General features: G+C 41.3%; 1 protein-coding gene and 1 long non-coding RNA gene across 17 annotated transcripts in view; one reads left to right on the top strand and one right to left on the bottom strand.

Moving 5' to 3' along the window:
* The window catches only part of FMN1 (formin 1), a 498,278-nt gene that overhangs the window by 33,759 nt on the left and 438,639 nt on the right, over nucleotides 1–25,880 (top strand). For all 16 annotated transcript variants that reach the window (XM_025295965.3, XM_044925241.2, XM_025295966.3 and 13 more), the window contains one exon: nucleotides 7,544–9,535. In XM_025295965.3, coding sequence (XP_025151750.3) covers nucleotides 7,675–9,535 — 1,861 coding nt within the window. In that variant the 5' untranslated portion in view covers nucleotides 7,544–7,674. The remainder of the gene's footprint in view (nucleotides 1–7,543; nucleotides 9,536–25,880) is intronic.
* On the bottom strand, nucleotides 169–9,366 carry LOC102393922. The gene is made up of 3 exons (XR_327528.4): nucleotides 9,236–9,366; nucleotides 4,789–4,893; nucleotides 169–808 (listed from the first exon to the last, which is right to left on the bottom strand). It is a non-coding gene; the product is annotated as an uncharacterized LOC102393922 (long non-coding RNA).

Here is a 25,880-nt window from a genome sequence, read left to right as displayed (position 1 = left end):
TGCTTTCACAGTGGGCACAAGCAGAGAAGGTCACTTGGTAGACCAGATTAAGATGTATAATTTAGTGTGTGGCACCTGCAGAGCTGCTGTGTTTTAGTCAAAGCAGAGTGAGGCAGTGCTTCTTGAAATAGGCCTATGAACTCAGCATGGAATTGTGTATAATCCCACTTCATAGTCCTTTCTTTATTTTTTTTAATTTTATTTATTTTATTTTTGGCTATGCTGGGTCTTTATTTTGCTTTGTAAAGGCTTTTTCTCGTTGCTGTAAGTGAGGGCTGTTCTTCGTTGTGGTGCACAGGCTTCTCCTTGCAGTGACTTGTCTTGTGGTGGAGGCTCTAGAGGGTGCAGTCTTCAGTAGTCATAGTACATGGGCTTAGATGCTCTGTGGCATGTGGGATCTTCTGAGACTGAACCCATGTCCTCTCCATTGGCAGGCGGATTCTTATCCACTGCACTACCAGGGAAGTCCCTTTCCTTGTATTTTGCTTTTTTTCTTTTTTCCACTCCTAAGACTTCCAGTTCCTTTTCTCTGGCTTCTCAGATGGAAAATACATGAAATGATTCAACATTGTACTGTACTCTGACTTGTTAATGGATTGTCCCAGAGAAGCTTTTGCCCTGCTCAGAAGCCTTCTTTTGATGTGGAGCATCCTGGAGTGCTGAGGTTTGAAGTTCATTTGTTCAAGGCAGACTTCTGCAAAAAGGAAGCAGTTTGTAGTTTTTTGGTCATCTTGTAGGTATCACCAAGTAGTATTTTCGGTTAGTGGATTGGAAGCTTAGAAATTAAATTTCTCGTGTCACAGAGGACCTAAAATTTGAAGGAAGAAAGAACATGAGGTACGTTTATCCAGATGCAGACACTGGCAGGGATGCTAGACTGATGGCTGAATTCTTAGTCTGTTCTTGCCTGAGAGAGGGAGATTTAGGGAGAACCACAGATAGTTACTCCATGCTCCAGAAGCAGTTCTATAATTATTCACTGATGATAGTAGGGGATGTACACAATGAGTTTTTTTGATAAAAATAATTTCAAACTGTGGAAGAGAATGGGGAAGCAAGTTTGAAAATGTTTGTATTTCTTTGCAACAATTTATCTTAAATTTGGATGTTCCAATGATTCTAAAATTCATCCGTGGACCAGAAAACATGAAATTATCTTTTCTTTTCCATGAATTTCCTCTAAGATGCACTGTGGTTGCCAAATTCAAGCAAGTTGGATTATCTCTGTGCCGCTAGTATATCAAAATGTGTGTTCTTGTGCACTCAGTGGAAGCACTTGTTCTTTTCAACGAATTCTCCCTTTTTATTAGACTATTGTTCTCAGTCCCTACCGTCCACTGCAGATAATGTTTTTTGCTTGAAATTTTTTGTTAAATGATAAGGCCCAGAGAGAGAAGAAATAGGAATACCTTCTCTATGATCATTGGAAGCTCAGGAATTCTGAACACATGGCATGAACATTTACATCTGGATTTGGACCCCCAGAATCTGGTAGAATAATATTTCATCTTGGAAGCAGCAACACCTCTGTGACGCTAAAAAAAATTTTTTTGGGGGGGACTCTAAGAATGGAACTCTTCTCTTTGACAATTCATGGGGGCTTATTTTTGCCAAGTATCCTGCCATGCACCACAGCCCGTGTTGAGATCTATAACCTCAAAGTCACACCTTTCATTTTCTGTGCCCTATGTTTTGATCCCTGGTTGAAATGGTCTCCATCATGGTATGATACCATGTGATTTTTACTATTCTTATGGTATTTCTCTGCAAAAGAAATGTAGTAAAGATAATTGTAGAGGAAAATGTAGCAGGTCTTTAAGAAGGGATGATAGATAAAGCTGAAGCTAAGAATTTATGGATGCAACTGGATATGTGACTTCTGTTACTCTCAGAGAAGGGAGAAAGAAACTTTTGCCATTAATAGGATTGGGTTAGCCAAAAGTTCAATCCATATTATAGATTTTTCCATAACACCTTACCAATATTATGGAAGCCCTATGGTTTAATATAGCTTTAGCTTCTGAGATGTGGGTTTTGGTCTCAGTTTGGCTACACTGACTGAAAGATTTAAATCTAGAGTTTATAAACTTACAATAAAAGCATAATAATTTAGACTATTGAACTTTATTTAGATACAAAATTTGGGGAGTTATCTTACTTCTTATTTCTTTCTCAGCCTCTTTTGAGGTTTCTTTTTCCTCCATTTATTCCTTTAATATCTGTGTTCCCAGTACTATACTCTGTAACCGTTTCTCAGTCTGCATACTCTCCTTGAGTAACTTCATCCAAACCCGTGACCCATCCAAACTCCATACTGTTTGCATCCTGGTTCTTTGTATTGCTGAGTAGTTTTGAGTTGCATCCTGAATATTTGGAATATTATACACTCTGAGTAATGTTTTCCTCTTTTCAGGCAGCCAACCTGGATTAGTTCAGGCTGAAAGTTCCAATCAGTCTTCTGTTGGTTGTGGTTTTAATGTCAACATTTAGAGCTTTTCAGTGTTCTTTGGGGCTTTCCCACGCACATGCTACCCAGTCGCACCTGTAGGAGGGTAGCATGCAGGATCTTAGGTCCCTACTGCTGCTGCTAAGTCACTTCAGTCATGTTCGACTCTGTGTGACCCCATAGACGTCAGCCCACCAGGCTCTCCTGCCCCGGGATTCTCCAGGCAAGAACACTGGAGTGGGTTGCCATTTCCTTCTCCAATGCATGAAAGTGAAAAGTGAAAGTAAAGTCGCTCAGTCATGTCCAACTCTTAGTGACCCCATGGACTGCAGCCCACCAGGCTCCTCCATCCATGGGATTTTCCAGGCAAGAGTGCTGGAGTAGGGTGCCATTGCCTTCTCCATTAGTTCCCTAACCGGGGATCAAATTGGGACCCCAGCATTGAAAGAATGGAGTCTTAACCACTGGACCACCAGGGAAGTCCTGGAGGTCTATATCTTAGTCCGAAGGTCTGTCTGTTAGTTTTTTGTTTATTTTCTTTCCCAAAGTCTTTTGAATGCTGCTTAGGATCAGGTCCACACATACACAGTTGGGGGCGAATTCCAGAGTTCATAAATTACTGATTGGGTTATTTTCTAAGCTCCCCATATTTGGGGGACTCTGGGGATTTTCAATCTTCTAACTATAAACCAGAGACTTATCCACCTCTGCCTCAAACTTCCTGGAACTGTACTGACATCTGGGTCCAAGGAGGGGCAGAACAAGGAGATAAAAAGGAAGAAAGGAGCAGAGTTTGCCCCCACTGTCTTGGGACTACAGTTTCTCTGATCAAAGAGGGACATTCTCTTCTTTTAGTGTTTTCGGTGCCAACAGGCTCCTACTGCTGCTGCGGTCACTGTCAGGAAATATCTTGTATACTTCTGATTCTGTACTAGAAGATTTCCTCCAGAACTTTCTCTGTTTGTGCTGATACTCACTTTCATGTTTCAGGGTGATCTGAGTCTAGGCTAAGGGGCTGGCTACTGGAGGAAAAAATGGACAAATTTAACTGCAGTAAAACAGTTGGATGACACTTTAAAGTCTACTTTTCTTCACCAACTGGCTTGCTACTATTTACTTTCCAGAGTACTCAAATAACTACTCCATGCATTCTGTATAGATTTTTAAGGTGTATTCAGTGGTTGAATCAGGATGAAGTGTGATCATCTTACATAGAACTCCTTATATATGATATGAAAGTGAAAGTGTTAGTTGGCTCAGTCGTGTCTGACTCTTTGCGACCCCATGGACTGTAGCCCACCAGGCTCCTCTGTCCATGGGATTCTCCAGGAAAGAATACTAGAGTGGGTTGCCATTTCCTTCTCTGGGGGATCTTCCAGACCCAGGGATCCAATCTGGGTCCCCTACATTGCAGGCAGATTCTTTACCATCTGAGCCACTAGGGAAGCCCTATAACCCTAGTCTTAGCCCTTGTTGGTCTAGTCTCCACTTTGCTTCTGGAGTGATCTTTCTATAATACAAATCTAAATAAGCAGCATGCCTTGCTTAGGATTCTTTAATGATTCGCTATGGCTCCTGGGATGTTCCAGCTCCTTAGCCTGTGTTCAATACAGTCTTTTAACACATGTCTAGTCCCCAGTGCCCAGATTGGAGAAAATGTAGTTTCCCAAGAGCATGGGACAAATTCCTGTTTCCGTTTTTTTTTTTTTTTTTTTCCTCTCTCTGTTCTGTGCCTCCCTGGCCTCAGACATGGGCACCAAAAACAGCATTCTGTATTGAAATTTCTATGTGTAAGTGTTTTTTTTTTTTTTAATAGTAGCTTTATTCCTTGAATTGTGGTTTTATTGCTATAAAATCCAATCTCATAATTTCCTAAAACTTGGCTTTAGTTTCCCAACCATGACTAATATACATAATACTAACCATGACATTTTCTCCATGTGTATAATCAAGACTTATAAAGACAAGGAGAAAAAAGTATTTAACCCTATAAAAGAGCACTGTATGTCTATAATTTTCACAAAAGATACAGCCTTCATATGAGTCTGTTCATCTTTATTTTCTGTATTAGAATTTTTAAGAGTTCTACTTGACAGGTACAGATGCAATGAGTTTCTGGTGCCCTGACCCTGAATTATATTGCTTAAGGGACAGCCTTAGAGAACAGCATTTTGTCTGATCAGACATGCAAAAACATGAGTTGTAAAAGTAGCGAGATGTGAGACATATTTGAAGAAATAATGTGAGTAATACCAAGCTAGCAAAATAAAGGAACTCTTCTATTCAAATTTCTTGAAAAATTAGTTGAGCATTAGAAGGCAGTAAATAAGGAGCCACTTTACCTACAAAGCCGTGAAATGACACAGATCTAGGTTTTATTCTTCCTTCTTTTGAGCCATATAGCCTTAGACCAGGTCCTTAATCTCTCTGAATTTTAATTTCTTCATCTGTAAAAGGAAAATATGTTTGTTAAATGAGATAGCAAAATAAAAGTGTGCACACATATATATTCAATATATACATAAAATTCCCTCTCTTAGGGCATAGACTTTTAAAATAGGCAGTCATGGTTTCATCTGAAATCATAGCATGAACTTTGTGCTGCTACTTTGAACAGATTATGCTGCTGCTGCTAAGTTGCTTCAGTCGTGTCCGACTCTGTGCGACCCCAGAGACAGCAGCCCACCAGGCTCCCCCGTCCCTGGGATTCTCCAGGCAAGAACACTGGAGTGGGTTGCCACTTCCTTCTCCAATGCATGAAAGTGAAAAGTGAAAGTGAAGTCACTCAGTCGTTCCTGACTCTTAGCGACCCCATGGACTGCAGCCTACCAGGCTCCTCTGTCCATGGATTTTCCAGGCAAGAGTACTGGAGTGGGGTGCCATTGCCTTCTCCATGAACAGATTATATATATATATTAAAAAAAAATACTTTGACTCTTCCCCTTCTCCCACATCACACACTTATTTTAATCCAGGGAAATTGAGAAGGTAAGAACTAGAGGAGAGTGATGCTTGAGGTCAAGACAAGACCTTTCCTATCTTTGTGCAACTTAGAATAATAGCACTTCAACAGCTTCACTTCAGTTCTTTTGACAGTTCCTAAGTTGAACTCTCAATGCTCAGCATCATGAAGAGTGGATATTGGCAGCTATGCAGTTGCTTTTATAACTGGTTGTTTATGACTGTTTTACCACTTCTGAATAAAAAAACCACCTCCAAAGTGTGTTCTTAGATATATTCAGAGAGTTTGTACTATTAAGTATTAAGAATCTATATACATGGGCACCTTTAAGAAAGGCCAGGAATGAACATTTTAGACAAGTTTTAGGCAGTGGCACCCCACTCTAGTACTCTTGCCTGGAAAATCCATGGACAGAGGAGTCTGGTAGGCTGCAGTCCATGGGGTCGCTAAGAGTCAGGAACGACTGAGCGACTTCACTTTCACTTTTCACTTTCATGCATTGGAGAAGGAAGTGGCAACCCACCCCAGTGTTCTTGCGTGGAGAATCCCAGGGACAGGGGAGCCTGGTGGGCTGCCGTCTCTGGGGTCGCACAGAGTCGGACATGACTGAAGCGACTTAGCAGCAGCAGCAGCGATATTATAGTTGAATGAGAACAATCCCATAGAAAGCCGTGAGAGAGGCAAGGCCTCAGCTGGCCTCCCATTTCTTCTTTGCTTCCTCTCTTCTTGCCCTTTAACCCCTATGAGTACCCCAAGTCCTTCTGGAACTTCTGGGTTGACCAGATGGTTACTTTTTTTCTTTTTTTTTTTTTCTTTTTACCTTCATTTTATCCTTCTTATTTTCATATGTCTTCAGTAAGGAGTCTCTGTTAAAAGGCTTTTCCTCCTTTCTCTCTTCCTACACTCAAAATGTAGTTTTATGTACAGACCTGAGATGTCACTGAAGATATCAATGGTTAATAAATAGGTTATTATGTTACACTTCCCAGGGGATTTGTTTTTAAGCTTGGAAGTCCTGAAGACTGGGCAGTGCCTTCATTTGAGAAATGAAGTATCATAATATAGAATTCTAAGCTCATGGTTTTGTGGAGGGATGTTAGCCAAAGAGATGCCCCTGGGATACTTCACATCACAGGAGAGAGCAGCTGCCTTCCCCATCAATGTGACATTTCAGCCACTTTGATGGTGAAGTCATTGATTAAAAGTCCATACAGGGCCAGCAATGGCTTACAGATTTTTCCTTTTTCTCTGCCATTCCATTTGACTTCAGATAGGCAAGAAGTAGGAAAACAAAAAAACAAACAGAGAACCTGATTAAGATGTCTGAGTTACTTCTTTTAAATTTAAAATTAAGCATTTTCACTTTTAGCTCTTTTAGCAGAATTCATGAATTGTGTCCAGAAGAGACGTCAGATGTGTGCCTAATATCTTTCCTCCGTATTTCTTTAAGTTAAATAGAATGTGTGTTAGTTGCTTGTCATGTCTATTTGTGACCCCATGGACAGTAGCCCACCAGGTACTTTGTCCATGGGATTCTCCAAGCAAGAATACTGGAGTGGGTTGCCATTTCCTACTCTAGGGGATCTTCCTGACCCAGGGATGGAACCCAGGTCTCTTGCATTACAGGCAGATTCTTTACCATCTGATCCATAATCTCAAATCTTAGAAGGTGCTTCTTGGGGAGTAAAAAGGTTTGACTCATTTTTGCAAAGTAACCTTCCAAATCCGAGTTACTAAAATGGCTATGTTTTCTAAGGATCTCAAAGACCCCTCTCCTCAGGATTTCTGGGAGGTATGTTACCTCTGTTTTATAGAAGAACCTAAACAAAACCTTGAGAAGTTGAGAGACCTGCTTAGGGTATACATTAAGTTCCCACATAGGGCAAAGGGGCAAAGGGACTTTTGTCTTGGGGCTAATATTAAAGCATTCTCCTATTCTCAGCTGTAGAAAAGCTTTGCTAGTCAAGGGTGGGCTGGGAGCGGGGAAGAGGTCACAATCAGCCTTCTGGCTGATGTCTTGAGTTGATTGAGGTCAGCCAGAGAGGAAGGGTAAGACCGGTAATGCTTTGATTTCTGTCGGTATGTGATTCCTGCAGACTGTTAGACTAGCCGTTTTCCTCCCGTTTCCCTCACAGGCAGTCTCGTTGCTGGAGATGACCGTCAGCTGCTTTCCCCACACTGCCACCATCACATGCCCCACCACTGAAGCCTCAGAAGCCTGACCACAGACCAGCATCTCCGAGGCATGAATAATTAGGTAGGCATAATGGAAGGCACTCACTGCACCCTCCAATTGCGTAAACCCATTACCGAACTCTGCTACATCAGCTTCTATCTTCCAAGGGGTGAAGTCAGAGGATTTTCGTACAAGGACACTGTAACTCTAGACAGAGCCAGTAAAGCGTTTCATAACTGCTACCAAGTCAGGGAGGGATCCGACATCCACAGCCTCAGTCTGCAGCCGAACGAACATCCAGGCGACATCTTTTTCAAGCCAACTCCCACGAAAGACATTCTGACTGAACTGTACAAACTCACTGCCGAGAGGGAGAGACTGCTGGCCGGTCTGCTGAGCTCAGACCACATCCTGGGGATTACGATGGGGAACCAGGAGGGAAAGCTGCCTGAACTCTCTGTGAGCCTGGCCTCCGAGGATGACTGTTTCCAGAGTGCTGGCGACTGGCTGGGGGAGCCCGCCGTGGGCTGTCTCAACAAGAGGAGCTCCCACAGGAACAAAAAGGCCCGGAGGTTTGGTGGAAGGAGAGAGAGCTTTGAGGGGCTCTCTCAAAGCTCCCTGCAAAAGAGGACAAGAAGAAAGGGGCATGGAGGACAGGAACTGGCTCCTCTGCTGGGGAAGGACCAGGTCTATTCCAGCAGTTCCCTTCCTCTCTCTCGAACAAGGCCTCATCTTTGGCTTCTGGAGGAGAGAGGCGACTTGCTCCTCAATGGGGCACTTACTTCATCCCTGCAGAGGAGAGAGAGATGCACCCTAGAGGTCCCCAGGACACTGGATGCTGACTCTGGCTCGGGAAGCATCAAGAAGCCTTCTGAAGATGCGGGGATGGGAAGAGGCGGGCTGCCCCCTGACTGCAGCTCCACGGAGCCAGGGGATGATAGAGCTAGGGAGCTGAAGAGAACCCCTTGCAGGCTGGTGCATCAGCAAACAGGCTTGACTGAACGTCACAAGGAGCCTGAGAAAGAACCAGAGGCAGAGAGAGGCCGGAGAGCGAAGGCTGCTGAGTGGACTCATAGGAAGAAGCCTGTCTCCAGAGTGGTGGCCAGAGTCCAGGATCTGTCCATTCAGGTACAGCGAGTAGTCAAAACGCATCCTGAGGGTGAGGGAAAGATTGCCCCTGGCCTAGCAGCCCCAGCTGAGTTTATACCAGGCACAGACTTGCTCACCCTCCCGGGAGCTGAGGCTGGAGCTTGGGGAGCCAGGGGCCTGGACAAGGAACAGCAAAGGGACAGGTCATGGCAGCCATCAGCTGGGGAATGCCCCCCAGCCAGCACTGAGGGGGCTGTGAACAAGGTCCTCCTGAAGGTGATAGAGAGCGAGAAGTTAGATGATGCCGCTGAGGGCAAACGGCTGGGCTTTCCCTTTGGCACAATTGGTGCCCAAACCCTCCCAGAAACCAGGAGCAGGAGGGGAGCTGGGCTTGGAAGAGGCAGCCACAAAACCTTGTTTCTGGATCTGCCCCGTGGTGGCGTGGACCCTGGAAGTGATGAGAAAAGGCTGCCCCCACCAGCGCTGGCTGCTCTTGGCACAGTAATTAATAATTCAGCCTTTCCACCCAGCACGCGCAAACGGATGTCACCTGTTCCCTCACCTCTCTCTCCAAGGCTCCCCAGCCCTCAGCAGCATCACAGGATCCTCCGGCTCTCCTCACCGCCTGAAAAGGGGGAAGTCACTCTTGATGACTCTCTTTCTGGAAGGAGCCGTGCTGTCTCTGGGTCCCTCTCTGCAGACACCTTGGAGCCACCATCCTCTGCCAAGGTCACGGAGACCAAAGGGGCCAGCTCGACCTCCCTCAGAGTGGGCCAACCTCGGTTGGTGCCCGGGGAACCTTTGGAAAAGACCTTGGGGCCTGGGAGGACCACAGCTCAGCCCCAGTACCAGTCACCTCCAGGTTAGTCCCGGTTTAAAATGCTTTACATGTGTTCACGGGCGACCCACAGGCAATCTGATTGTGCTATTCAGAGACTGGCTAATTAACAATGAATCGATATTCCTTGGCCAAGTCAATTCACCTTGTAACAGTACAGCTGGGAGTGTTATTAAGGAGTGTGGAGGTGGTGTTGACTTATGGGGTTAGGGGTGTAGTTGCTTCTAGAAGCAATATTTTGTAAATGCCTTAAATTTTTTCGTTGTTTGTTTTGGCATGCTCTAAAGCTGCCTCCATGGTTGCTGAACACAGGACTCTCAAAGGAAATAGGACTGGGCAGAAAGAAGTAGCAACTTGTCACTGCCTTTGATGCTAATTGGCCCCTTGACCTAAATTCTGCTCTTCACGCTGCTGGGGTAGCCTGGATTTGTTGGGATTCTCTAAGAGTGGAAGCATACCGTGTCTTTGCTCCTCTATTGTCAGAGGTTTCAGGTTTTGGTTTTGCTTCTTTATAGTGATCAATTTTGTAAGTGGTCTTATTTTATGACAAAAACTTTTTTGTAAATACTAAAAGAGGGATGAATTCCTTCTAACTTGATGAAACTTGGTTCAGATTTTCTGGGTTTTTTTTTTTTTAACTCTTTTTTTATTTCTCAAATAAGCACAAAGTAATGTTTATCCTGAAGTTATGTTTTATATATGGGTTTTTGCTGTTACTGGTATAACATCATGTCTTATGCAGAAGGTGCTAAAGAGCTAATTTGGCTTGTATGTTTCATGTGATTTAAAATTTTACATGAAGATAGTTCTGGTGGTTCTATAAGTGGGTTCAATAAGACCTCAAAAGACAGTTTATTAAAGTGCCACTCCTGTATTCACACAATGTTCCAGTCCAGTGCGGCCAGGTGCCCAGGGTATTGCATGCCTTTGTGTAGGTAATAGGTTCTTTTTCAGTAGTCATTTCACAGCATATGGTCAATGCTTTGTTTAGGCTTGTAATGTAACACAGAGTCACTTAAAGGTTAGAGAAAACATCACATGAAATTTCTGAGATAAAAATATCTATCTAGGAAAGAGGAATTTAAAAAGCTTCTGTTCATTTTGAACTCTTGCCATTTTATAAATTTCTCTAAATCATTGATCCAGGGTGTGATTCTTTAAAGTGTAGTAAATGTTCTTCATTTTGTGTTTGTGGTATACTGCTCTTGGTTTGATGAAACTTGCTACTTCTTAATAGAACCAAACTGCTTCATCAGCAAAGTCATAGAATTGTAGATTCTATGTAGATCATGTGTCATAGAACCCGAGTGATGAAAATCCTTTCTCTGTGTGAATGCTGGAGCCTTCGAAATACTGGGAAAGGAAGCTCTCTGCAATTATTAGACAGAGACTTCTAGAGACGGGGCATGCAAGAGCCACCCCAACCCCAAAGGCTCTTTTTAAAAGTCACACTAAATCCTACTACTGGGTGTGGCACTTCTCCAGAAACTGCATTAAGTACACTGAACTTCAGTAAATATCCCCCCCATCCCAACTTAGAATTATCTTTATATTTTTTTGTCCTTTTTCTATTAAAAAAAAAAGATATTATAAAAGTTCTATTGCATCTGGGTCAAGGTAGGCACTCAGAGGACATTCAGTTTCTCTGATGACTGACCTTGAACTCACTGAAGGGCCAGTTCAACAGATGGTCACCCTTTCACGAGACCTCTCCATACGATTGCTCAGAACCATTCCCTTTTCTTTGGCCCCAGCCTTCTGCTGGGATCTTCACAGCACTTCAGGATACAGTCATTAGAATCACGTGAATTCCTTGGCAGGAAGACTGCCTGTGTTTTTAACATTTTATTAAAAAAAAAAAAAGGCATTGGAAAGCAGAAAAATGGGAGCAAGAAAAACCTTGTTTTTCTGGCATGGATAACTTCTCTTTTGCTGGGACCTTCCTCTGGGACATCCAAACATTGTTATCATCGTCCTTCTTTGAAAAGTGTGAAGGGAGGGAGTTCTCCAGACACTATTTTTCATCTGTATCTTGTGTTCCTGTCTCCTGCCTCCCATCAGTCCCCCTTCTCTGTGGCCATGAGTCCTCATTGTTCTGTGGATCCTTCAGTGACTTTGAGCAGCTGGTGGGTCCACACAGGGAGAATTTTCCTGCTTCCAGCTGCCTTTGTGTTTCATTTCACTTCTCCTACCTCCATATCACAACGGAGGCCTCAGACAGCCCCACGTGAGGGTGGGTCATTCATTTACCACCACCCAACAGTAGCCCTTTATCTGAGTCCAGTTCCCACCTTTCTCCCACGTTAGCTATTAACCAAGTCGAGTTTATGGTCTGTAGACATTTATTTCCTGTGGAAATAGCATCTAGGCATTTAACTGAAGTGATGCGATTAAGGTTATTGAAAGTGCTTATTAACTACTCAAGTAAGAGATTAAGTCTGGCAAAATAATGAGATCTGTTTCCAGTTGGAGGGCTCTTTAGTGTTATGGGCAAGTAGTAATTCCCAGGAAAGACTGAAACCTGCTTCTCCTTCTCACAAGAGCAGGCAGTGAAAGCCAACATTACCATCCACACAGGAAATAGCATGACCGCTCTTGGTCCACCTCCTTTTGGCTTTATAATTTTCCTTACTTTTCATTCCCAGGTCTGTGCTCAGGAATTTCTTGTCTGATGGTGATATGATCAAACAGAGAATATGCTAACAATGGATGGTGGTCAGATTTGTCTTCTATGGTCCTCCTCTTCCCACACCCTCATCCTCACCTCACTGCCACCCTGGTTTTATGGAAACTGCTGTATGTTATGTTCCCAAGCCTTTGTGGAATGTAGTATTTTCTCAAGCCTGAGGAACTCTAGTTGTGTTAATCTGCATAGTGATATCCTTGGGGCTGGGATTCCCTTCTGTTTTTCTGGCCTTCTTTTACCTTTGATCTGAAATAGACCCTTTTAATGCCGGAAGAATCACATGGAACTTGGGTTACCATACTCAGGAAGATCCCCAGTGCTGCAGTGCTCTGCTCAGCAATCTCATGATCTTTCTCCTTTGAAGTTACTGAGGTGGTGATGGAGCCACATGCCCCAGGCATAGTTCCTTTTGATACTGTGAATCATCTGACCAGTGCTTGTGCCCATCAAAAGATGTAATTAATGTCAACTGATTAAGGATTGAGAGGCATATTTATAGTAGATTTTGTTGTATCTAATGCTACTGTCAAAGCTTTGATTTCTCTTTGGACAACATTATGGGAAGTAGATATCAATTCCCCCTGTATTGATATTGAGGTTTGATAAATCCCAATAAAATTTTTAAGAAGCTCCACAACACTAATGGCTATATCCAGCCATTGAAGCTGACTACTAAAAGTATGTAACACATAGAAAATTATCTGTAATTTATGTTGACAGAAAGTAAGATCAGGGCTTCCCTGGTGGCTCAGTGGTAAAGAATCTGCCTGCCAGTGAAGGAGACATAGGTTTGATCCCTGATCTGGGAAGATTCCATGTGTAATTGAAACTATATGTAACTTTGACCTACCAACCCTATGTTAAGACTTTAGGTCACATAAATAGATGCACTAGTAAGAATATATGGAGAAGGCAACGGCACCCCACTCCAGTACTCTTGCCTGGAGAGTCCATGGACAGAGGAGCCTGGTGGGCTGCAGTCCATGGGGTCGCTAAGAGTCAGACATGACTGACTGAGCGACTTCACTTTCACTTTTCACTTTCCTGCATTGGAGAAGGAAATGGCAACCCACTCCAGTGTTATTGCCTGGAGAATCCCAGGGATGGGGAAGCCTGGTGGGCTGCTGTCTATGGGGTCGCACAGAGTCGGACATGACTGAAGTGACTTAGCAGTAAGAATATATGTATAAGGTTGTTTATTGCAACATTGTGTGTAGTAGCCAAAGCAGTGGGAAAAAAAAAATGGAGTGTCAATCAATAGAGAAATGGCTACATAAATTTAAATATATTTAATTTCTAAAGAATGGAACTAGATATTTAGCAAGTTGAAAAATAAGGTAGAGTATGCTCTGTTTTTCTAAAGACAACAAATCACACTCCTTTCTATATATGAGTGTATATGTTTGGTATGGGTTTGAATATCATGGAAACAGTGTAAAGAAAGATAGTCCAAGGTGTTCACATTCTATATCTAAGGGCAAGGCAAGGTGAAGGAGAGTAAGGGGAAGGGGAAGGAACCAGAAGTACTGAGGAAGAGCATTGACTTTTCTTTACATGTTTTAACACTGATTGTAATGAATGTGTCACTTTCATGATTTTTAGAGTTGCTGTTCAGTCGCTAAGTAGTGTCTGACTCTTTGTGACCCCATGAACTGCAGCATACCAGGCTTCCCTGTTGTTCACTATCTCCCTAGGTTTGCTCAAACTCATGTTCTTTGAGTCAGTGATGCCATCCACCATCTCATCCTCTATTACCTTCTCTTCCTTCTGCTCTCAATCTTTCCCAGCATCAGGTTCTTTTCCAATGAGTCAGCTCTTCACATTAGGTGGCCAGATTATTGGCACTTCTGCTTCTGCATCAGTCTTTCTATTGAATATTCAGGGTTGATTACCTTTATGATTGACTGATTTGATCTCCTTGTTGTCCAAGGGACTCTCACGAGTTTTCTCCAGCACCACAGTTCAAAAGTATCAGTTCTTTGGTGCTCAGTCTTCTTTATGGTCCAATTCTCTGGAAAAAACATAGCTTTGGCTATATGGATCTTTGCTGGCAAAGTGATGTCTCTGTGTGGTTTTTTTTTTAATTTATTTTTTTATTGAAAGATAGTTGTTTTACAGAATTTTCATGAATCAGCCATAGGTATACATATATTCCCTCCCTTTTCAACTTCCCTCCCATCTCCCTCCCCATCCCACCCTCTAGGTTGACACAGAGCCCCTGTTTGAGTTTCCCAAGCCATACAGCAAATTCCCATTGGCTATCTATTTTACATATGGTAATGTAAGTTTCCATGTTACTCTTTCCATACATCTCACCCTCTCCTACCCTCTCCCCATGTCCATAAGTCTATTCTCTATGTCTTTTTCTCCATTTATGCTCTGTAAATAAATTCTTCAGTACTGTTTTTCTATATTCTGTATATGTGCATTAGACTACAATATTTATCTTTCTCTTTCTGACTCACTTTATTCTGTATAATAGGTTCTAGGTTCATCTACCTCATCAGAACTGACTCAAATGTGTTCCCTTTTATGGCTGAGTAATATTCCATTGTGTATATGTACCACAGATTCTTTATCCATTCATCCGTCCATGGACAATTAGGTTGCTTCCATGTTCTAGCTATTATAAATAGTGCTGCAGTGAACAATAGAATACTTGGTTTCCTCAGGGTATATGCCTAGGAGTGGGATTGCTGGGTCATATGGGTGGTTTTATTCCTAGTTTTTTAAGGAATCTCCATACCATCTTCCATAGTGGTTGTATCCATTTACATTCCCACCAACAGTGCAAGAGCATTCCCTTTTCTCCACACCCTCTCCAGCATTTATTGTTTGTAGACTTTTTGATGATGGCCATTCTGACCGGTGTGAGGTGATACCTCATTGTGGTTTTGATTTGCATTTCTCTAATAATGAGTTATGTTGGGTATCTTTTCATGTGTTTGTTAGCCATCTGTATGTCTTCTTTGGAGAAATGTCTGTTTTCCCCATGTTTTGATTGGGTTGTTTGTTTTTCTAGCATTGAGTTGTATGAGCTGCTTATATATTTTGAAAATTAACCCTTTGTCAGTTGTTTCATTTGCTATTTTTTTCTCCCATTCTGAGGGTTGTCTTTTCACCTTGCTTATGTTTCCTTTGCTGTGCAAAAGCTTTTAAGTTTAATCAGGTCCCACTTGTTTACTTTTGTTTTTATTTCCATTACTCTAGGAGGTGGGTCATAGAGGATCTTGCATTGATTTATGTCATCAAGGGTTCTGCCTATGTTTTCCTCTAAGAGTTTTATAGTGTCTGGGCTTACATTTAGGTCTTTAATCCATTTTGAGATTATCTTTGACTATGGTGTTAGAAAGTGTTCTAATTTCATTCTTTTACATGTAGCTGTCCAGTTTTCTCAGCACCATTTATTAAAGACACTATCTTTGCCCCATTGTATATTCTTGCCTCCTTTGTCAAAAATAAGGTACCCATAGGTTCATGGGATTGTTTCTGGGCTTTCTATCTTATTCCATTAGCCTGTATTTCTGTTTTTGTACCAGTACCATACTGTCTTAATGACTGTAGCTTTGTAGTATAATCTGAAGTCAGGAAGGTTTATTCCTCCACCTCCATTCTTCTTTCTCAAGACTGTTTTGGCTATTTGGGGTCTTTTGTGTTTCCATATGAATTTGGCTATTTGGGGTCTTTTGTGTTTCCATGTGTAATTTTTTGTTCTAGTTCTGTGAAAAATGCCACTGGTAATTTGATAGGGATTGCATTGAATCTGTAGATTGCATTTGGTAGTATAGTCATTTTCACAATATTGATTCTTCCTACCCAGGAACATGGAATAGCTCTCCATCTGTTTATGTCATCTTTGATTTCTTTCATCAGTGTCTTATAATTTTCTGTGTACAGTTCTTTTGTCTCCTTAGGTAAGTTTATTCCTAGATATTTAATTCTTTTTGTTGCAATGGTGAATGGGACTGATTCCTTAATTTCTCCTTCTGATTTTTCATTGTTCATGTATAGAAATGCAAGTGATTTCTGTGTATTGGCTCTGTATCCCGCAACTTTGCTAAATTCACTGATTAGCTCTAGTAATTTTCTGATACTATCTTTAGGGTTTTCCATGTATAGTACCATGCCATCTGCAAACAGTGAGAGTTTTACTTCCTCTTTTCCAATCTGGATTCCTTTTATTTCTTTTTCTTCTCTGATTGCTGTAGCTAGGACTTCCAGAACTATGTTGAATAATAGCGGTAAAAGTGGACACCCTTGTCTTGTTCCTGATCTTAGGGGGACTGTTTTCAGTTTTTCACCATTGAGAATAGTGTTTGCTGTGGTCTTATCATATATGGCCTTTACTATGTTGAGGTAGGTTCCTTTTATGCCCATTTTTTGAAGAGTTTTAATCATAAATAGGTGATGAATTTTGTCAAAGGCTTTTTCTGCATCTATTAAGATTATCATATGGTTTTTATCTTTTAATTTGTTAATATGGTATATCACATTGATTGATTTGCATATACTGAGGAATCCTTGTGTTACTGAAATAAACCCAACTTGGTCATAGTGTATGAGCTTTTTGATGTGTTGCTGAATTTTGTTTGCTAAAATTTTGTTGAACATTTTTGCCTCTATGTTCATCAGTGATATTGGCCTGTAGTTTTCTTTTTTTGTGTTGTCTTTGTCTGGTTTTGGTATCAGGGTGATGGTGACCTCATAGAATGTTTGGTAGTGTTTGGTAGTGTTCCTTCCTCTGCAATTTTTTGAAGGAGTTTTAGAAGGCTAGACATTAACTCTTCTCTAAATGTTTGATAGAATTCTCCTGTGAAGCCATCTGGTCCTGGGCTTTTGTTTTTTGGGAGATTTTTGATCACAGCTTCAATTTCAGTGCTTGTAATTGGGTTGTTCATAATTTCTATTTCTTCCTGCTTCTGTCTTGGAAGATTGAACTTTTCTAAGAATCTGTCCATTTCTTCCAGGTTATTCATTTTATTGCCATATAATTGTTCATAATAGTCTCTTATATCCTTTGTGTTTCTGCATTGTCTGCTGTAACCTCTCCTTTTTCATTTCTAATTTTGTTGATTTGATTCTTCTCTCTTTTTTTCTTGAGTCTAGCTAAAGGTTTGTCAATTTTGTTTATCGTCTCAAAGAACCAGCTTTTAGTTTTATTAATCTTTACTATTTTTTCTTTCATTTATTTCTGCTCAGATATTTATGATTTCTTTCCTTCTACTAACTTTGGGGTGGGGAGTTCTTTTTCCAGTTGTTTTAGGTGTAAAGTGAGGTTGTCTATTCAATGTTTTTCTTGTTTCTTGAGGTAGGATTGAATTGCTATAAACTTCCCTCTTAGAACTGCTTTTGCTGCATCCCATAGATTTTGAGTTGTCATGTTTTCATTGTCATTTGCTTCTAGAAATTTTTTGATTTCCCTTTTGAATTCCTCAATAACCTGTTGGTTATTTAGAAACATATTGTTTAATCTCCATGTGTTTGTGTTTTTCTTGTAATTGATATCTAGTCTCATTGCATTGTGGTTGGAGAAGATGCTTGATATGATTTCAATTTTCTTAAATTTACTGAGGTTTGATTTGTGACCCAAGATGTGGCCTATCCTGGGGAATGTTCCGTGTGCACTTGAGAAGAAGGTGTATTCTTCTGCATTTGGATGGAATGTCCTGAAGATATCAAAGAAATCCATTTCATCTAATGTATCATTTAAGACTTGTGTTTCCTTATTAATTTTCAGTTTTGATGATCTGTCCATTGATGTGAGTGGGTGTTAAAGTCTCCTACTATTATTGTGTTGATGTCTCTGTTTTTAATATGCTGTCTAGATTTGTTTAATATGCCGTCTAGCTTTTCTTCCAAGGAGCAAGCATCTTTTAATTTAATGGCTGCAGTCATGTCCACAGTGATTTTGGAGCCCAAGAAAATAAAATCTGTCACTGTTATGATTTTTAAAGTGTTATTGAACTAATTTTTAAAGAAAAATATACACCACCTATAGGGGTTGTTTGTGTATATGTATGTTTTGGGGTGGGTGGTGAAGCTATACCACAATTTTCTGTGTCTTTCCCATGTTCTTTAAAGAAACAAGAAGCTCAGTATTGAGGTTAGAGCACTGTTACAAAGGAATATGTAGGTTGCTAGTGAGCTATGACAGCCATGTTTTAGAAGGACTAGTCAGGAAAGCAGGATTAGATGAAAGGGAGCAGTATCCAGAAACCAAGAGAAGAAGGAAGTTCAGAAAGGCTACTGACTCTCCTACACTGTTGGTGGGAATGTAAGCTGGCACAGCCACTGTGGAAATACTATAGAGGTTCCTCAATTCAGTTCAGTTGAGTTGTTCAGTTGTGTCTGACTCTTTGAGACCCCATGTTCTGCAGCACACCAGGCTTCCCTGTCCATCACCATCTCCCAGAGCTTGCTTAAACTCATGTCCATCAAGTTGGTGATGCTATCCAACCATCTCATCCTCTCTCATCCCCTGCTCCTCCTGCCTTCAGTTTTTCTCAGAAACAGGGTCTATTCCAATGAATCAGTTCTTAGAATCAGGTGGCCAAAATACTAGAGCTTCAGTTTAAGTATCAGTCCTTCCAATAAATGTTCCGGACTGATATCCTTTAGGATGGACTGGTTGGATCTCCTTGCAGTCCAAGGGACTCTCAAGTCCAAGTCTTCTCCAACACCACAGTTCAAAAGCATCAATTCTTTGGTGATCAGCTTTCTATATGGACCAACTCTCACATCCATAATGACTACTGGAAAAACCATAGCTTTGACTAGACAGACCTTTGTCGACAAAGTAATGTCACTGCTTTTTAATATGCTGTCTAGTTTTTTCATAGCTTTTCTTCCAAGGAGCAAGCGTCTTTTAGTTTCATGACTGCAGTCTCCATCTGCAGTGATTTTGGACCCCCCCAAAATAAAATCTGTCACTGCTTCCATTGCTTCTCCATCTATTTGCCATGAAGTGATGGGGCTGGATGCCATGATCTTTGTTTTTTGAATGTTGAGTTTCAAGCCATAGGTTCCTCACAAACCCAAAACTAGATTTGTTGTATGATCCAGCAGTCTCACTCCTTTGGCATATATCTGCACAAAACTGTAACTCAAAAAGATAAATGCATCCCTGTGTTCATAGCAGCAGTATTTATAGTAGCCAGGACATGGAAACATGCTAAATGTCCATTGACAAAGGAATGGATAAAGAAGATGTGGTATGTATATGCAATGGAATACCTTTCAGTCATAAAAATGAATTAAATAATGCTATTTGCAGCAACGTGGATGGACCTAGATTTTATCATATTAAGTGAAGTAAATCAGAAAGAAACAAATACCATATGACATAAATTATACGTAGAATGTAACATATGACATAAATGAAGTTATTTAAGAAACAGAAACAGACCCACAGATAAAGAGAACAGATTGTGGTTGCCAAGGGGGAGGTAGGGTAGAAGAGGGATGGATTGGGAGTTTGGGATTAGTAGGTGCAAACTAGTATATATAGACTGGTAAACAATGAAGATCTATTGTATAGCACTATATAGAACTATATTCAGTATCCTGTAATAAACCATAATGGAAAATAATGTATATATACACATCATATATATATATATATAATATCTTCCCCAATTATCATATATATATATGAAAAAATGTATATATATATATGTGTAACTGATCATTTTGCTGTACGTAATTAACATAACATTGTAAATCAACTATATTTCAATAAAATTAATTTTTTTAAAAGAAAGTCTTCTGGGTTAGACAGGGTCCTGGTGCTGCTGTTGGTGCTAAGTCGCTTCAGTTGTGTCTGACTCTGTGCGACCCCATAGACGGCGGCCCACCAGGCTCCCCCGTCCCTGGGATCTCCAGGCAAGAACACTGGAGTGGGTTGCCATTTCCTTAACAGGGAACAAATACCCAGGCCTGAAGGAGCAAGGGAAGTGGGGATCAATGGGACCCAAACAGGGGAGCTTAAAGGGGAGGACCACATGACAGGGATGGTATCCTGTTGTGGAGGTACTTAGCAGAGAGGAAGCTGTGAAATAAATACCATGGCATCACTCTCTGTTGGACTTCTGCCTGAACATCCTCCAAGTGAACCACCCAGAGGGCAGAGTGTAAGGAAGTGGGTGGGTGTCTCCAAGCTCAGCCTTCCAAGGCCCAAGGAAGAATGGAGAAGGGTCTGAGTAGATCTGGAGGGGCAAATGAGAGACAAGAGGACACAGATAGGCTGCACAATAAAGACTAGGAAATGCAGAAAAATAGAGTGGAATTTTAAAAGGGCAACAGGATGAAAAAGAATGTGTGTGTATGTGCGGTGTGTGTTTTGATATAGAACCATGGTTATCTTGATAGTAAGTGATTATTACAGCGTTTCATTCCTTTGTCATATGACCGTTCTACCTCTAAAGTACCAACTGCTGCTGCTGCTAAGTCACTTCAGTCATGTCCAACTCTGCGACCCCAAAGACGGCAGCCCACCAGGCTCCCCCGTCCCTGGGATTCTCCAGGCAAGAACACTGGAGTGGGTTGCCATTTCCTTCTCCAATAAAGTACAAACTAGAGGAAGTGAAAGAAATAATTGAAAGATTTTGTGATTCAGTTTTCAGTCTGTGGATTGAGAAAAAGTCATCAAGGTTTTAAAAAACAAAACTCTTATATTTAACATCAATTGATAGCCCATTGTGCTTGATTGCTTTCTGTGAAAAGCACAAAAAGGATTTTAAAATATCTTCCCCAATTATCTCAAGTTAAGAATAGCTAATAGCATATGAAATATGAAATGGATTTTCTACTAATGAATAATTTGTATTTTGAGGTCAGTTTCCTTGTAAAATAAATGCTGAGTGTTTCTCTCATTTAAATTTTGTTTTTTGAAAAGGAATAAGTTTCAAAAGCCAGGACCATGACCATGATCTGATGTTTTAAAACCCCAAGCTAGTTCTATATATGTGAATTTTTTTCCCAAATTAAAGTCCAATTGTGCTTTGAGGATAGCACCTTCTGTGGAGTTGTTTTTCACTTGTCTCTTTTCTATTCTTAGAGTCAGAGCACAATATTTAAAGCACGGGTGGCAATCTGTGGCCCTACCTAGGCCTTATCCATCCATCTAAAGTCATTCCTAAGATTTAGAAATGGAAGCATTAATAATGTGATGAAAAGTTACAGCTGCTGAAAAATCTTTATAAATAAATAGACACTAAATTTTGAAGAAAATTTTCTTTCTTCTGCCCTTTCTTTATTTTTTCCTCTCTTTCTTTCTCTCTCTCTCTCTCTTTCTTCCTTCCTTCCCTCCCTCCCTCCCTTCCTTCCTTTTTATAACTCAACCATTCTATTTCATAACATCATTGGTTGTGGGATATAAAAGACTCAAATTTTTTAAGTTGTAATTGGATTAGAAGCATTTTTATCAAATTGATAAAGCAGAATTCTGAATACTGAGATTCTGTGTTTTATTTCATTCCTCATGGGCTCTTCTGGAAGAGGGTATGTTTTGAAAACTGTGAAGACTACTCTGGGCCACTGTCTCCCTCTTGATGGCTTTTATCAAGTAAATGACTGTTACTGCCCATCTTCTTTCATCAAATTCCTCATTATGTACAAGAAAGCAGCTTCTGTTAGATAGTTCTTAAATGTGCTTAAATCCATATTTAGTACATTTTTGTGGCCTTGGGGCTGTGATATTAGGCCACACCATCCTCCTGGAGTTCCTCTATGTGGCCTGGCAGCTCAGCCTCCTGCATCAGCAAGTTCTGGAGTTCCTTCCTTCTCTCATTCCTGGATTGTTCCACTGCATTGAACCCGATGCTTTTTATCTGGCCCAGAGCTTTCCAGGACAGAACTAGAGTTAGGATTCAGATATGTATAGGATGGAGAGGGACTTGTGGGAACCATGAAGGTTATTGAACCATAGGGAGGAACAGGGGACAGTGGAAGAAGTATCACGAGAAAACAAGTCTGGACCAAAAGTCTGTGTATAGATATTTCCTCGTTCTCCTGGGCTTCCCTGGTGGCTCAGAGGTTAAAACGTCTGCCTGCAATGCGGGAGACCCGGGTTCGATCCCTGGATCAGGAAGATCCCCTGGAGAAGGAAATGGCAACGCAGTCCAGTATTCTTGCCTGGAGAATCCCATGGACAGAGGAGCCTGGTGGGATACAGTCCCACAGGGTCGCAAAGAGTCGGACACGACTGAGTGACTTCACTTTCACTTTCACTATACTCTAGGAAGAAGGAGCTTTAACATGAAGGGAATGAAGAACTTTGAAATCAGGAGCCCAGCAGTTTTGCAGTATGGAAGAGCTATTCAAGAGAAGCAGAAGGTTTTTTTGTTTAAAATATTTATTTTATTGAAGTATAGTTGATTTACAATGTTATGTTCATTTCTGCTTTGAAAAATGCAGAGTGATTCAGTTATTCATATGCATATTATTTTTCATATTCATTTCCATTATGGTTTATCATAGGATATTGAATATAGTTCCGTGTACTATAGAGTTGTGGTTAATCCATTCTGTGTATAATAGTTTGCATCTGCTATTCCCTACCTCGCAGTTCTGCCCTCCCCCCACTTCCCCACCAGCAACCACAACTTTGTTCTCTAGGAGTCTAAAGAGAGGAAGAAACTTTCTTGCTGGCCAGAAGCAGGGTAAAGCCCCAGCCTTGTGTCAACTCTTTATGACCCCATGAATTGCAGCACACATGGTTCCCTGTCCTTCACCATCTATCTCCTGGATTTTGCTCAAACTCATGTCCATTGAGTCGGTGATGCTATCCAACCATCTCATCCTCTGTCATCCTCTTCTCCTCATGCCTTCAGTCTTTCCCAGCATCAGGGTCTTTTCCAATGAGCTGGTTCTTTGCATCAGGTCCCTAAAGTATTGGAGCTTCAGCTTCAGCATCAGTCTTTCTAATGAGTATTCAGGGTTGATTTCCTTTAGGATTGACTGATTTGATCTCCTTGCAATCCAGGGGACTCTCAAGAGTCTTCTCTAATACCACAGCTCAAAAGGATCAATTCTTCAGCACTCAACCTTTTTGGTCCAACTCTCACACCCACATATGACTACTGGAAAAACCATAGCTTTGATTACACGGACCTTTGTCAGCAAAGTGATGTCTCTGCTTTTTAATACACTGTCTAGGTTTGTCCTAACTTTTCTTCCAAGGAGCAAGCATCTTTTAATTTCATGGCCTCCATGGTCCCAAGTTATTAGCTATCCATAGGCACTAAGAGTGACAGAGCAACAGAGCAGAAGGGTGGCAAGGGCAGTAGGCCCCCACATACAGAGATCTTGAGGGACCTCTGGAGGGCATAACTGGGAAGGAAGGTCCTAAGGAGAGATGGGGCTTCATGCCAAGCAAGTGAGGAAGAGCTTCAGACATGGAGGTTCAGATGTTTGTGCAGCATATCACACAGTCTTACTCTGAGGCAGTAAGTTGGGTCATCCAGGACTCACACATTTTTCCTAAGATATTCTGATATGGGGTTTTTGTCTGTTTGAAACCTAAGTTAAAGTTTTGAGGTGGAATTTTGCATTTGGAGGGAGAAACCCGCAATAATCCTATGGCTGATGAAAGTTGTTGATTTCCAGTTTAACCCAGAGGAATTGTGGAGAGAGTAAATAGCCACATGAGGCTTGAGTCTATGCATGGTCTCCCCGGGATTCAGACAAGTCTGGGCATGTCCAAATAATGAGATGGTTAGAGCTGTCATGAGTCTTTTGCTCGAGTGCCTAAATGCCTGTCTTTTGCTCGAGTGATGGTCACCGGGCAGAGCCCCTCCGGAGGAAAGCAGGATTCAAGGCACAGGAGAGGGTACCAAGCCCGGGGGAGAAACAGCACTGGAAGCAGCATAATGTGTCCTCCTGATGCCCTGCTGACTTGCACCTGGCTTGTAGGGAGAGAGGACAGCAATAAGAAAGTAGTGTGAAAATTTAGAGTAATTTTACTAAAATATTCCTAAGACAGTGATGAAGGCAGGGTCTTCATAAGAGACTGTGGGTGAAGGGGCCCCGCTCCTGGTGCTGCTGAGGCAGGATGTGACCGGGAGCACAGTGTGGGGAATTGGATTTGAGCTGGTTCCAGGGAGGAGAGGGGAGGTGGGGAGGTGGGCAGGAGTGTGTAAACAATGCACCTGGTACCTTAGCTGCAGCGCCCCAGCAACAGTTCTAGCAGCATCCAGAGGCACCTTCAGCCTCTAGACAAGTGAGGATGGTGGTGCCACTGAGGGATGAGGGGGATCACGTCCATGTATGCTTGTGCTTCCTGGAATGATTTGGAGACATTGGTGTCTAGCTGGAGGGGAGCCCCTAAATTGGTCGAGCCAGAGAAATACTGACTTTGCATGCATGCGTGTTAAGTCGCTTCAGTTGTGTCCAGCTCTCTGCACTACAGCCGGCTGGGCTCCTCTGCCCATGAGACTCTCCAGGCAAGAATACTGGAGTGGGTGGCCATGCCCTTCTCCAGAGTATTGACTTTACACTCTTATTACTCCCTTGGCTGCATTTGAAGGATGGAAGAATATCAAATTCACAGGGTTCTTTTGAGAATCGAATGAGATAATGTTGATGAAAATACTTCCTAACATATTAGAAAGTGTTAGCTTTATTACAATTACAGACCATTATTGGTTCATTGGGCAGAAGGGATTTTAATAAGCTACTCCCTTTGGTGTTTTCCAGTGATGAAATTATGCTACAATAATAGGTCACAATGGGTTATTCTATGTGAATTTCCCGATTTGCTCTCAAAGATTCTACATTTGCCTCTATTTCTTAAGTCACATGCTATTTTTAAAGTGACATTGTTCCCTTATTTTTTTTCTTCCAGTTTTATTGAATAATTGACACTGTTTAAGTTTAAGGTACACAGTGTAATGACTTGATTTACATACATTTTAAAATGATTATCACATGAATTTAGTGAACATCTATGCAATGTTAAAGAAATAGAAAAAAGAATTTTTTTCTTGTGATGAGAATGCTTAGGATTTACTGTTAACAATTTTCATATATGACATACAGCAGCATTAATTATTTTTATCGAGTTTTACATTATATCCTAGTACTTATTTATCTTACAACAGGAAGTTTTGACTTTGACTACCTTTATCCAGTTCTCCCATTTCCCACCCCTCACTGTGGTAACCACAAATCCGATCTCTCTTACTCAATTTTCTTGGTTTTTGAAGTGTAATTAACCTGCAACACTATGTCATTTCCTGTTACTCTGCATAGCAATTCAGTGTGTCTATGCATTTCAAGCTGATCACGACCCTAAGTCTAGTTATTATCTGTCACCATACAAAGATAATACATATTTACTGACTATATTCCCCATACCATACATTTCATACCCTGGGCTTATTTTGTATGACTTAATCTCTCTCACCTATTTCTTCCTCCCCCATCTCCTTGCCGTCTGGGAATGACTTGTTTGTTCTCTGTATCTATAACTCTGTTTTGTTTTGTTTGTTGGATTCCTTTCTGGTTTTTGTGTATCTGTTACAGATTTTTGGTTTGTGGTTATTATGAAGCTTACATATAGTTATCTGTTGATCTGTCTACATCTATCTGATGGTTTTAAGCCAGTGATCTCTTCATTTCAAACACATTTTAACAACCCTGCATTTTACTCCCCTCAAACTACGTTTACCGTTTCCTGAATCATAT

Source organism: Bubalus bubalis, chromosome 11 (genome assembly GCF_019923935.1).
Source record: "Bubalus bubalis isolate 160015118507 breed Murrah chromosome 11, NDDB_SH_1, whole genome shotgun sequence".
NCBI lineage: Eukaryota > Metazoa > Chordata > Mammalia > Artiodactyla > Bovidae > Bubalus > Bubalus bubalis.
The sequence above is the reverse complement of the archived record's forward strand: the minus strand, read 5'-3'. Positions and strand labels throughout refer to the sequence as shown.